Source organism: Pelophylax lessonae (genome assembly GCF_965119305.1).
Source record: "Pelophylax lessonae genome assembly, chromosome: 2".
Lineage (NCBI taxonomy): Eukaryota > Metazoa > Chordata > Amphibia > Anura > Ranidae > Pelophylax > Pelophylax lessonae.
Genome location: NC_138769.1, coordinates 747,223,007 through 747,236,757, shown reverse-complemented (window position 1 = coordinate 747,236,757; position 13,751 = coordinate 747,223,007). Strand labels below are relative to the sequence as shown.

General features: G+C 45.1%; 1 protein-coding gene across 1 annotated transcript in view; it reads right to left on the bottom strand.

Annotated features, from left to right (window-relative positions):
* Nucleotides 1-13,751, bottom strand: part of LOC309548373 (uncharacterized protein) — a gene marked incomplete at both ends in the record, with an annotated part of 539,651 nt that overhangs the window by 386,751 nt on the left and 139,149 nt on the right. The window contains one exon of the mRNA XM_082248311.1: nucleotides 8,684-9,355. Coding sequence (XP_082104437.1) covers nucleotides 8,684-9,355 — 672 coding nt within the window. The remainder of the gene's footprint in view (nucleotides 1-8,683; nucleotides 9,356-13,751) is intronic.

Below are 13,751 nucleotides of genomic sequence, written 5' to 3'. Positions count from 1 at the left end.
GTCTATGGCCCTCCGGATCTGATCAGTGCCCTGACGGCCCGGGATGAATCCAGCTTGGTCTATGTGGACATAACGAGCAATAAAAGAGGATAGTCGATTGGCCAAAACTTTAGTAAGGATCTTAAGATCGTTGTTAATCAAGGAAATGGGTCGATAATTACCGACTTCGCTCGGGTCCTTGCCCGGTTTAGGGATCAATGAAATGATAGCAGAGTTTAAGTCCTTATCTAGGCTGTGACCATCGCGGAGAGAGTTAAAAAAACGGGCCATATAGGGGGCGAGGACCATGCCAAATTTTTTATAATAAAGGTTAGAGAATCCATCAGGGCCTGGTGCAGATCGGAGTTTCAGGGATTTTATAACCATAAGGATCTCTGATTCCGAGATAGGTTTTTCCAAGGATTTAGAGTGATCAGGGGACAGTGTGGGGAGCGGAATATCATCCAGGAAGGTCTCCAGAAGCCCAGAGGGTGTATCAGAAGCAGAGTAGAGGTCAGAATAGAATTCCTGAAATGCAGTCAGGACCTTATGGGGATGTTGTGTAAGGTCTCCCAGTTTAGTGCGGATTTTGGGAATAGAAGTGGCGTGGTGTTTAGGGGTAATTTTAGCAGCAAGTTTTGAACCTATTTTGTCTCGTTGATGGTAGAGGCGAGCCCCCGACCATCTAATCTGCTTCTCAGCTTCAGTAGTGAGCGCTAGATTCAGCTCTAGGCGGGCAGAATCTAGTTGGGCAAGGGTGGCTGCAGAAGGGTGGGCTTTATGTTGCTTTGACAAGGCCAAAAAGGCAGAGTTTAGAGTAGATACCCGCTGTTTACGCTCCCGTTTGAGTCGTGATGAGAGTTGGATTATGTGACCCCTGATAGAGGGTTTGTGTGCCGCCCATAGGACTGTGGGGGATACGTCCTCAGTATCGTTAGTGAGAAAGTAGTCTCGAAGGGAATTATCAATAAGTGTGCAATGGGACTGATTGCTCAAAATAGATTCATTAAGGCGCCACCGAAAAGTGTTGTCAGAGTACCGTGTCTTGGATATGGTGAGCGTAACTAGTGCATGGTCCGAAAGTGCCGTGTCTCTGATAGTGGAATTCACAGCAAGAGGGATGGTAGAAGTTTTAATGAAGATATGGTCAATACGCGAGTATGTACGATGTGGTGCCGAGTAGTGAGTATAGTCCTTAGTTTTGGGGTTTAACTCTCTCCAAATATCAGTGAGGTTAGAGTCGTAGATAGATTTAGCAAGTTTCGTGCTTTGTCTAGGGAGATGTTTATTTTTAAGGGCCCTGGGTGCCGAGTTATCCACTGTGCGGTCCAATGCTAGGTTCGTGTCACCGCCTAGAACTACAAAGCCCTCAAAGAGGGGTGAGAGTTTAAGTATTAATTCAGAAAAAAACTGTGCTTGGCCCCTATTCGGGGCATAATATGAGATGAAGGTATAGCTAGACCCATCTATAGTGCCCGAGACAAGAATGTAGCGACCATCAGGGTCCGTGACCAGTTTGGAGAGGGAAAAGTGAAGATGTCTAGCAAGGCAGATTGCAACCCCTTTGGTTTTGTTGTCAGAATTGGCAAGGTAGAATTTGTCGTATTTATGATGTAGGAAAGAGGGGCGGTAGCTATCAGGGAAATGTGTCTCCTGCAGAAGGACAACGTCGAGTTTTTGGGAGTGATACATCTGAAAAATTTTCCGTCGCTTGACAGGAGAGTTAAGACCCTGCGTGTTGTGCGAGGCTATTTTAAGGTGTGAGGGTGTGGGTGGTGTCGTCATGATGGATCAGAGAGGTGAGCTATATCCCAAACTAAAGAGTACTTACCCCGCCAGATGAGTAGGAGGCCCCGGCCAGGTCGTCTGGTGTGGAAACGCGTGGGAAGCCAGGAGAGGTAGGATGACTGTGGAATGGGGAAACCCCATCGGAGACATGCAGAGAAATCAGAAGAATAAAGAGGGGAGAAGAGAGGGAAGAAGAAGAAGTGAACAAATATCATGAGTACCATTGGAGTAAATAGAACGCACCAAGAATCTTGGTGGCCCGTAATAGCAAAATATACAAAAACAACATACAAGACAAACAAGGAGACCAAGTTCCCAGGTCCCTGGCGGGATAGGGAAGCCGGTCCAACTATTTTCCTGGAGTCCCAAAAAAGAGGAGAGAGGGGTGTCCTCCAGAAAATAGAGTGACAAGGAGTCTAAGTGCAGATCTAATATTCCGCGCAAAGACCAATTGAGGCGCATGGCAACCGCCTCAGCCGCCCTATGAAAAAGCACCCGAGAGAAAAAAAAAAAAAAAACCTTTCAAACAGATAAGAACAGACTTTGCCTACATTAAATGTAGTGTATGAAACATCGCATTGCAATGAATTAGAAACATAGTACGGTGACCGGTATTGAGTAGGTGATTAGCTGCAATAGTGGGTGCACGGGGGTAACGTTATCCCCCTCCGTGCGTATAGCAGCAGTGAATCGTGATGGGGCAAAAACAGGAAAGACAGGGGGAAAAAAAAAAAAAAAAAAAAATGGGGCGGGGGGGCAGAAAACAATTACGTGTACTAAAGTGTAGGGAGAGTTCTCAAATCTTCCAAGAACGAGGGCTTCATAATTGGAGATTACAAAGCAAAAAAAAGGGGGGGCAGGTCACAAGAATTCCTCCATGAGGGACCAGTCAGGGTGGTCTTGCTTCTCTAGATCTCTTGGATTGTTGCTTAACCCACAGGGGGGTCAAAGGGCTCGGAGGCGAAGGGCGTTTCGACGTAGTCGGGCCCCTCAGTTGAGAAGAAGGCAGATGATCTTGAGAGATGAGACCCAATTGTAGTAGAATTTTTTCACCATCTGGAAACGACGAGAAACCATAGGATTTGTTGTGAAGGGAAAAGTTCAGACGAAACGGAAAGGACCAGCGATAGGATACATTCTTCTGAGTCAGGATTAGGAGAAGCGGTTTCAGAGATCTTCTCCGCTGTATGGTGTAGGGGGAAAGGTCCGCAAAGACTTGAACGGGGGATCCTTGAATAGCAAGCTGATCCGCCGTGCGAGAGAGACGCATTACTTCCTCTTTCACAGCGTAAAAATGGGGTTTGACAATGATGTCTCTAGGAAGACCATCAGCACGTGGCGGTTGGCGGGCTCTATGAGCTCTATCCAGTTCCAGGCGGTTATCAGCGATGTTAGGGATAAGGTCCTTGAGGAATGTGCGGACCGCTGTGTGGACATCCTTAACAGATTCAGGTAGACCCCTAATCCTGAAGTTTTCACGTCGTGATCTATTCTCCAGATCATCCAATTTAGAGGTGGCAAAGTCAAGTTGGTCCTGGAGCTCTTGAATGCGGGTAGAATTTTGATTCATACGAGCTATGGTCTGGTCAGTTTTCTTTTCCATCAACTCAATACGGCTGCCCAGTTGTAGGATATCCTTATGGATTGAGTTAGTGATTTGAGTTGCATTGCTGGCAAGACCCCTCTCCAGCATTTTAGAGAAGGAAGACAGCAGAGAGGTAAAGTCTGCAGGACATGGAGAGAATGCTTGTGCATCTGCAGCAGCCAGAATGGGGCTAGGTGTTAAGTCCTTTAATGGAGTTAGTGCAAAGCCTCCCAGTGATCTCTCTAGCAGGGATTCGGTGGATGCAGGGGATGGGAAGGGCATGGCCCCCTCACTCACTGTGCCTGATAGCAGTGGTTGTGGAGAAAATGCAGCTTGATCCTGATCAGCAATAGAGTCAGGCTCCCCCGCTGTTGTTCCTCCTCGTGGAGCCGGCTCCGCCATCTTGGAGGTCCCAGGCATCCAGAGGCAAGAATCTAATTGCGGCGTGAGGTCCCGTCTGGCGGGGATCCCGGACATCTGGGGAGGTGGAGGAGGCGTTCCGGTACCGTTATTGGCGGTGGGTGAGCCGCTATTGATCTAGAATGCTCACTTGTGCGGGCTTTAGTGGCTGAGGCGGCGCGGAGCTCCGGGGTCAGACGTCCATATCGGAGCTGACGCGCATGCGCACTGCTTTATTTTTTATTTTAATGTTAATGTTAAAAAATTTGGATTTTTTAATTTTTTTTGGGGAATGTTATATATCAGAATGTGTAAATATTGTTTTTTTTTTTTTTCTTGTCGCTCTTTTTTTGTTTATAGCGCAAAAAAATAAAAATTGTAGAGGTGATCAAATACCACCAAAAAATCTCTATTTGTGGGAAAAAGGACGTCAATTTTATTTGGTTACAGCTTCGCACGACCGCGCAATTGTCAGTTAAAGTAACGCAGTGCCGAATGGAAAAATATGGCCTGGTAATTAAAGGGGAAAATCCTTCCAGTCCAGAAGTGGTTAAACAAGGCCCATCCCTAGGACAAACAAACTGCAATAAAATGTATAAAAACTATGGAAAAAAGTACCATAAATCTACTCATCTTACCCCTAGCGGAACCCTCTAGGATCTGTAAGTAGCTGGGATCCCCCACCCTGCACAGCCAGACACACAGAATCTTCCCTATATATAACACTGATATCTGTACACTGAGTGGCACTCCGTATAAAGATGTCAGTGTTATATATGCAGGTAGGTACCAGCACTCAGTGTACACAGATCAGTCTTATACAGTATATAGGGAATAGCACTCACTATGTATATAGAAATCAGGGTTATTATAGATGGGATAGGGAATAGCACCTGGGGGATGGGCAATGGGCAGGAACACTCAGCCTTGCTGGTATAGAATAAAGCAGAGTGACACTAAACTGCTGGGCTGGCGATCACACACTGACCTGCTACACACAAGGCGGGTTGCTAGCTCTGAGATGACTCCGCTCTGCAGTGCCTTCTGCCACCTCCAGCTCTCTAAGTTCAGCACTGGCTGTCCCCCATGGTGGGGATGTGGACGGTAGCCCCACCCCTCTGCTGAATTCCACAGAGGGAGAGGTGGCCGGCGTGGCTGCCGCTGCTACCATCCCCATGGCTCCACCATCGCTCTCTCATCCCGGCCAGCACCGGAGTCCTCTCCCAGCACTGCAGAAACCGTCATAAAGAATGCCATGCCTCCTTCAGTCTTAAACCTCTCTTCTGCATATTAAGCTGTGGGCACCTCCAGGAGTGGACTGAGCCTCTTTCAGGACCCCCCTACTTACCACGGGCCCTCAGACAGTGCCAGAGTGCCCAAATGGGCAATCCGCCCCTAGACCTAAGAGATACAATCAGCTTGTCACCCATTCCACCAGACTCCTATAACTGGAAGATTACATTTTTGGGTGGATGTGTTGTAGAAGAACCCAGACCACAGTATTGTGCGGTGAAAATAAAATCCAACTTTATTAATCATATATATGTGACACTTTACCAACAGAAGAAAAGAGATTGTTTACATTTCAAGGATTTATTTATACCATTTATATCATCTATGCTAAGAAACTGATCATATGACACGCCCCTCATTAATACCAGCCACGCCCACTTATGTAACCCTCTAAACATCCAAATCCCTGTAAATTCCCAGAAGACACTTTCATCTTTTATCCATAACAAGCTCATTGGGTAGAAGATAACCCCGAGCCCCTCCTGCTCATTCCCACAAAACAAGTCCATGTCACCATCTACAAGGTTAGAGGACCTGAAGGAGAACAACTAAACTAAAGTTTAAAAAATTAAAGTAAAACTCTGCAAATAAAAACAAACAAACCACAAAACAAATTTTATACCCCCAGTTCCCATATACATATGGAAATGTCAGTGTTGGGTGCGGTTATGTAGGAAAACAACAATCACACGACACATCTTACATATCGCTGCACACACCAGAGTGAGAGGAATAACTCTAGGGACATCATTCATGGATAACTATTTATACTGATGACCTGTAAAGGTTTGTATAGCGTCACCTATGGGAAATTTTTGGTACTGAAGTTTGTCACCATTTCACAAGTTCATCCAATTTTTAGAGCTTGACATGTTTGGTATCTATATACAAGACACAAACCTCATATTTTATATTTCAGCAAAGAAATTGGGTAATACATTGTGTTTGTGGGCACTAAAATTATCTGCAGTGCTTTTTTTTTTTTTTTACAGAAAATGTGCATTTGATAAAAAATTGTGCCAATATCCTCCAACATAAAAAAATAAATCCTCCGAAATAAAAAAATAAAACTAACAACATTTTATTCTCCAGAGTCTCTGCTTTGAGTAAAAAAAAATGTTTGTGAGTTTTAAATAATCATCTGGCCTAAAAATGTGAATTTAACCATGTGCATAAAAAGTGTACAATCAACTCTGGCAGTAAAAGAAAGAACCACACCAATGTAGAAAATTATTATCACAACTATAGTAACAACTAATGGCATAAGAAGCAAACCCACCATATTACTCAACCAAGTTCCAACTAAACCCATCCAAGACAATGGATCAAACTTCCTCCCACCTAGGTGCCTGTTGGAACTCCTTTACCTTGTGTAGATATCTCCTTCTGAGATCCTCATGATTTAAAATAAATGTACAACACTCTCTATGTGACATCAGATTGTAGACTCCACCTTGAGCATCCAAGAGATAGTCAGCAGCCATGCAGTTCTGTGACACCACCTTAGGTGATGGAGACACTTCTGCTGTCAGCTCATTGGTTATCTGATCCATGACTCCAGTACACGGGTTCATCGTAATTATCTTAGATTACTTAGATTCCCCATCCCGTCTATGAAGGGATCACTGCATAAAACATTTCCACTCCTGAGAAAATGTTTCTTCTCACTGGAAGGCCAGGGGAGCATTGGGAGAAATTGAGGCTTTCCCTTACAGATATGGGAGGAGCAACATAACCTAAAGTACAGCTATGGGGGGAATTGAAGAGAAGACATTTTAGGGGCTCCTTCCACACAAGAAGTATATTTTATCTGGAAGGACTAGGAATCCATTGAACCAATTGTCCGTTAAAATAACGCTGCGCCGAATCACAAAATATGGCCTGGTCATTAAGGGGGAAAATCTTCCGGTCCAGAAGTGGTTAAAAAAAACTGCCACCTAAAAAAACATCACATTGTCCCCTATGTGATGAAAGGGAAGTAAAACAGAAATTACAAAATATTTTTATTCATTTGCAAAAAAAAAATAGCACATAAAATTTCTCCCCCCCTCCCGAAGAAATTTTGAGGCCCTCCACCTCCACATATATGCTGGTAGAAACGTAAGTGCATGCGTAGCGGTGCCTACGCGTGAAAAAGTTGATTGCGATACACATGTTGCCATGGACACGGGAGTGAAAGCAATAAATCTAACACCAGACCTCCTCCATAACACTAAACTGATACATGTAGGGGGCTTTTTAAGCATTGCCTATAGAAAATATAGGGGACTGAAGTTTGTTGCCATTTTACAGGCACACACAAATTTAAGGTTTGGCAAATTTGGTATCCATTTACTCAGCGCAACCTCTTTTATATTTTACCAAAATGTGGGTAATTGATTGCATATGTTCACCCTAATGTTCACGTTAGTTTTTTTTTTTCACTTAAATTTTGTGTTTCCTATACCTTTAAGGTAATATCGGGTGACATAAATTTGAACTACCACTATTTTATTCTCTAGGGAGCTCTCAGAAAATATATAATGTTTGGGGGTTTTACATAATTTTCAAGGCTAAAATGATTTTTAAACGTGTGCAAAAAATGCAAAAAGGGGTCAGGCAGCAAAAAGGTTAAAAGTGAACCCCAACTGGAGGAATGTCAGTCCTCAAAAGTGGTAAGAATGTGACCACACACTTCACACTTGGTAAGCTCAGAGCTCTTGCCGTTGTAAATAGTCTATGGAGATGAATAATAGCTGGACAGAGGAAGAAGATATCAAGGACATTCTTTCTTCACCAGATGGAATCCCGGAGACTTTCAGTAGAACCAAATGTAACACAAAGTAGCCAGCTGAAATTAAATGGTACTGTTAAATGCATCCAATAAACAGCAGCAAGTCAGTGTTGAAGGCCTACAGAAGCTTAGAAAGTTACTTTCTTACTGAACAGAGACTTCTCCCTGGCTGGTGTCCCAACCACAGACCTGCCTGCAAAGCGGTCATTCATGAGAGGAGATGAAACATGGAAAGGAGGCATTGATCATGGGAGAGGAAGTTTGGATAAGGTGAGCATAGCTGGAGCCCCAAAGCCTGGCATATGGTGTATCAACTGTCAGAAGAACCTGGAAGGGACTCTCCCACTGAGGCTTAAGAGGCTTGGCAAGATGCCATTGGATCCCATCCCAGTCTCTGATACTGAGGCAGTGTTGGTCATGTATTCGCTCAGGCAAGGAAGAAAACACTTGGGAACACAGCTCAGTTAGTGAATGATGAAAATGCATTACATGTTCAGTCACTGATACTTATCTGAAAAAAATAAAATAAAGTTATAATATTTACTGCCCTTCTAGGTGTGTGTGTGATGGACATAAGCACTACAGTTAGTGCATCCAATCATTACATTCCAGTTTGCTCACAGATTTTAGTTTATTTTTTTTCTAAAGTCACATTTTATCTTTTCACGACTTCCCTAGCTTGTGGGATGGCATTGGGGCTGTGAAACAAACGGGACACCCGCAAATCCTTTATTATTCCTCCTTCTTCCAGAGTTTCCCCTCTGCAGCTGAAGCTTATGAATCCTCTGGTGATACATTAGCGCAGCATTTACTGTATAATATTTCTCACATTCAAAGCATTAAAATGGTTTCCTTCCAGTGTGAACCCTCTGGTGTCTGATAAGATGTGACTTCATTGTAAAAGCTTTGCCACATTCAGAACACTGATATGGCTTCTCTCCAGTGTGAACCCTCTGGTGTGCGATAAGGTTTGACTTCACTGTAAAAGCTTTGCCACATTCAGAACACTGATATGACTTCTCTCCAGTGTGAATCCTCGGGTGTGTGATAAGATATGACTTCCGTGTAAAAGCTTTACCACATTCAGAACACTGATATGGCTTCTCTCCAGTGTGAATCCTCTGGTGTCTGATAAGATCTTTCTTGGTTATAAAAGCTTTGCCACATTCAGAACATTGATATGGCTTCTCACCAGTGTGAATCATCTGGTGTCTGATAAGATCTGACTTATGTGTAAAAGCTTTGTCACATTCAGAACATTGATATGACTTCTCTCCAGTGTGAATCCTCTTGTGAGTGATAAGATGTGACTTCTGTGTAAAAGCTTTGTCACATTCAGAACATTGATATGGCTTCTCTCCAGTGTGAATCATCTGGTGTGTGGTAAGATGTGACTTCTGTGTAAAAGCTTTGTCACATTCAGAACACTGATAGGACTTCTCTCCAGTGTGAATCCTCTTGTGTTTGACAAGATTTGACTTCATTGTAAAAGTTTTATCACATTCAGAACATGGATATGGCTTCTTTCCAGTGTGAACCTTCTGGTGTGTTATACCTTTTGCCTCCATTGTAAAACCTTTATCACATTCCAAACAAGAAATATCTTCTGAAATGACTTCTCATATATACATGGGTTGGACTTTACAGTAAAGACATTGTCACTTCCAGAGCACTAAAATTACTTCTCGTTTGTTGTCCTCTGAGGTTGGATCAATGTTGAAGAGCATTCAAAACATTCATGACATTTAGAACACGGATAGGTCTTGTGTCCTGTGTGAATCTTCCAGTGAACTGCAATAAAGACTTTCAGTCACTTATAACATCCATATTGCTTGCTTCTCATGTAACTTTGTTGTATTGTTGTAACAAGACAAGCATGACCAAAAAATGGTTCATCAATCCACCTGTGCAGAAAAAAAACAGAAGTCAGAATTCTATAAAAAGGGTTAAAAAAAGTTGCTTCCATTTTTAACATTTATTATTAACTGCTTCCCGCTGGGCCTATTGTAATATGACAGCCAAACAGGAGCCCCATTGTTACATAGTTAGTGAGGTTGAAAAAAATACATCAGTCCATCCAGTTAAATCTGTGTGTGTGTGTTTGTTTGCTGCTAACCGAACATTGTATACCCGTGTATGTTGTTCTTAAGGTGCTCATCTAATCGTTTTTTGGAAACTATCGATGCTCCCTGCTAATGCCACTGCTTGTGGAAGAGAATTCCACATCCTGACCGCTCTGACATTAAAGATTCCCTTACGTAGTTTAAGGTTAAACCATTTTTTTCTAGTTTTAGTGAGTGGCCCCGTGTTTTACTGTATTCCCTTTCTCTGAAAAGTTTGTTCCTTATGCTATGGTCACCAGTACAGTCTTTGTACATTGTTATCATATCCCCTCTCAAGCGTCTCTTCTCCAGAGAGAATAAGTTCAATGCTTGTAGTCTTCCTCATAGCTGATGTCCAACATTCCCCTAATTATTTTTGTTGTCCTTCTCTGGACTCTCTCCAGTTCCAGCACATCCTTCCTGAGGACCGGTGCCCAGAACTGGACGGCACTATCTGATAAACTGTGTAACTCACTACACTCTCCCTGAAGGAATGTGGAATTGTGTGTACGGCGAGATAGAAGTTAGTTAGGTAGGGAGAGTGTTAGATTAATAAGCAGGCTTGACGGTGGCGCAAGTGAGAGACTGTGGCGCAAGTGAGAGACTGTGGGTTGGAATCCCTTGGCCAGCAGGTGATTGATTTTAATTATGGATATTAATTAAAACCTATTAAATTAATAATGGATGTGGGAACTCGAAGTCCCCGCGAAGAAGCCCATTTGCTCGCTATTCTGCGAACAGGCAGTGTTCGAGTCGAAGTTAGGTTCATCTCGAACACGAAGCTCATCACTATACACCGATTTGGGTTCTTTTTACCAAAGAAATGTAGCAGAAAACATTTTAGCCTAAAATTAAGATGAAAGGCTATTTATTTGCAAAATTTTATAACAGAAATGAAAAGGTGAATGTGTTAAAGATAAGGGTTTTCAGAGATCACCTAAATACAGAGTAGAAGATAATCAGACAGATTGAGGTAGAGACTTGCAGAAGATGGGAAAGGCTCTGGAGAAGTCCTGGAGGTGAGGAGAGTAGGAGGTATTGTGAGGAGTGAAGAGAATGGTTTGGTTGATATTTTGAGACAAGGTTGGTGATGTAGCTGGGGGAAAAGAAGAGTTGTGGAGGGCTTTGTAAGATGTTGTAAGTATTTTGGATAATAATAATAGGAAGAGATCAAACAAAAAAGAGTTGAACGGGCATTATTGCACCTCCAACAGGTAGGAAAGGTTGTGGGAAAAATGTTGTGCAAAGGTGGAGAATGTATACCATCTGGTCAAAGGTTATATCTGGACTCCTGGAGACTGCTGGAAAAGGAGGATTTGTGAGTAGGGTTGAGCGGACACCTAGATGTCCGTGTTCGACGGGTTCGGCCGAACTTTAAAAAAAAGTCCGGGTCCGTGTCCCGCACTTTTACCGAACTTTTCCCGGACACCGAACCCAATTGAAGTCTATGGGGACCCGAACTTTAAGGCACTAAAATGGCTCGAAAACACCAATGGAAAGGGCTAGAGTGCTGCAAATGGCAGCAAAACGTAGTTAAGAGCATGCCAAGTGCTCTGCAAACAAATGTGGATAGGGAAATAACTTAAAACAACAAAAAAAAACAGAAAAATAAAACAATGTTCTTCATCTCTGAAGGACGAGGCCCATATGGAGTAGGAGGGAGGTTGAGGTGGTGGTGGATGTGGCGGTGTCATAGGCGTGCGCACAGGGTGTGCCGGGTGTACCTGGGCACACCCTAATCACCTAGGGCACATAGCATTATCGCTCTGTTTGCCAGTGAGGAGATGGGAAAGATCTCCCTCGGACCTGCTCTGCTCTATTTCTCTTTGCCAGCAGGGAGAGTAATGTATCGGGGCCATGTACATGTAGGCAAACACATGCATGTGTATTTCAACTTTGGGGTGCACACCCTAATGCAATAGGCTGCGCACACCTATGGGCGGTGTAGGTGGAAGCGGCGGTGGAGGAGGACCAGGGCCGGATTAAGAGCATCATGGTCTTGGTGCTGAGGATTTTGAAGGGCCTTAAGGGCCGTGCCTTGGCATGCACCCAGAGGAGGAAGGGTGCAGCCATGCATGCCTAATTCAACATGGGATGCTGTCTCTGAAGCCCATAAACACATCCATGCATCGGCAACTGTCCCTCCTTGTCCGGCCTTCGCGCTGTGTGGGGAGGTTCTGAGGGTGCTGCCTGGGGAAGCGAGCATAGAAGCCAGACTTCTGTGTTTACAAGTGACAGAAGAGCGGTAACAGTGAATATGGCCAACCCGGGGCCTATATAAAAGGTAGGGGCCTGGAGCTGCAGCTCCAATAGCCCCTACGTTAATCTGGCCCTGAGGAGGAGGACGAGGTAGCCAACACTGCTTCTTTTCACAAATTTTAAATGAGGGTACACCCCAAAAGAGTGAGAAAGAGCAAAAATGGAACAATGGGTGGGTAAGGTCGGTATCCATTGCTATTCTGCATAAGGTACGGAAAAGTCCCGTGGGATCCATGCCTGGTTCATTTTAATGAACGTGAGCTTGTCCACATTGTCTCTGGACAGGCGGCTGCGCTTGTCTGTTATAACGCCCCCAGCTGTGCTAAATACCCGTTCAGATAATACACTGGCTGCAGGGCACTCCAGCACCTCCAAGGCGTAAAGGGCAAGCTCAGGCCATGTGCCCAATTTGGAGACCCAGAAGTTGAAGGGTGCAGACCCCTCATTCACTACATGTAGGCGTGTGCACACATACTGCTCCACCATGTTGGTAAAATGCTGCCTCCTGCTAAGACGTTCTATCTGAGCTGCTGGTGCTGCTGTTTGTTGTGGCATGCTGACAAAGTTTTTCCACATTTCGGCCATGCTAACCCTGCCTTCTGAGGTGCTGGCGGTGCCCTGGTTGCGTTGGCGACCTCCTCCTCCTCCTCATCCTCCTCTGCCTTGTGCTTCCACTGTGGCCCCGCTATCAGATGCGAATGCCAGCAGCATCGCGTCTACCAGCGTGCGCTTGTACTCGCGCATCTTGCGATCGCGCTCCAGTGAGTGAATTAAGGACGGTACGTTGTCCTTGTAATGGGGATCCAGCAGCGTGGCCACCCAGTAATCAGCACAAGTTAGAATGTGGGCAACTCGGCGGTCGTTGTGGAGACACTGCAGCATGTAATCGCTCATGTGTGCCAGGCTGCCCAGAGGCGACGAAAGGCTGTCCTCTGTGGGAGGTGTATCGTCCGTGTCCTCTGTATCCCCCCAGCCACGCACCAGTGATGGCCATGAGCTGGCCTGGGTGCCACCCTGCTGTGAACATGGTTCCATCTCCTCCTCCAGCTCCTCCTCCTCCTCCTCATCCTCCAGAACTGTGCCCCTGCTGGACAATTGTGTCCCTGGCGTTTGTGTGTGCAGGAACCCACCCTCGGAGCCCCTTGCGAATGACTGCCCTGAAAGCCTTGGAAATGTTACCTCTTCATCCTCCTCCTCCTCCTCCTCATCCTGTGCCACATCCTCTTCCATCATCGCCCGAATTGTTTTTTCAAGGAGGCATAGAAGTGGGATAGTTAAGCTGAGAACGGCGTCATTGCCACTGGCCATGTTGGTGGAGTACTGAAAACAGCGCAACAAGGCACACAGGTCTCGCATGGAGGCCCAGTTATTGGTGGTGAAGTGGTGCTGTTCCGCAGAGCGACTCACGCGTGCGTGCTGCAGCTGAAACTCCACTATGGCCTGCTGCTGCTCGCACAGTCTTTGCAGCATGTGCAAGGTGGAGTTCCACCTTGTGGGCACGTCACATATGAGGCGGTGAGCGGGAAGGCTGAAGTTACGCTGCAGCGCTGCCAGGCGAGCAGCAGCAGGGTGA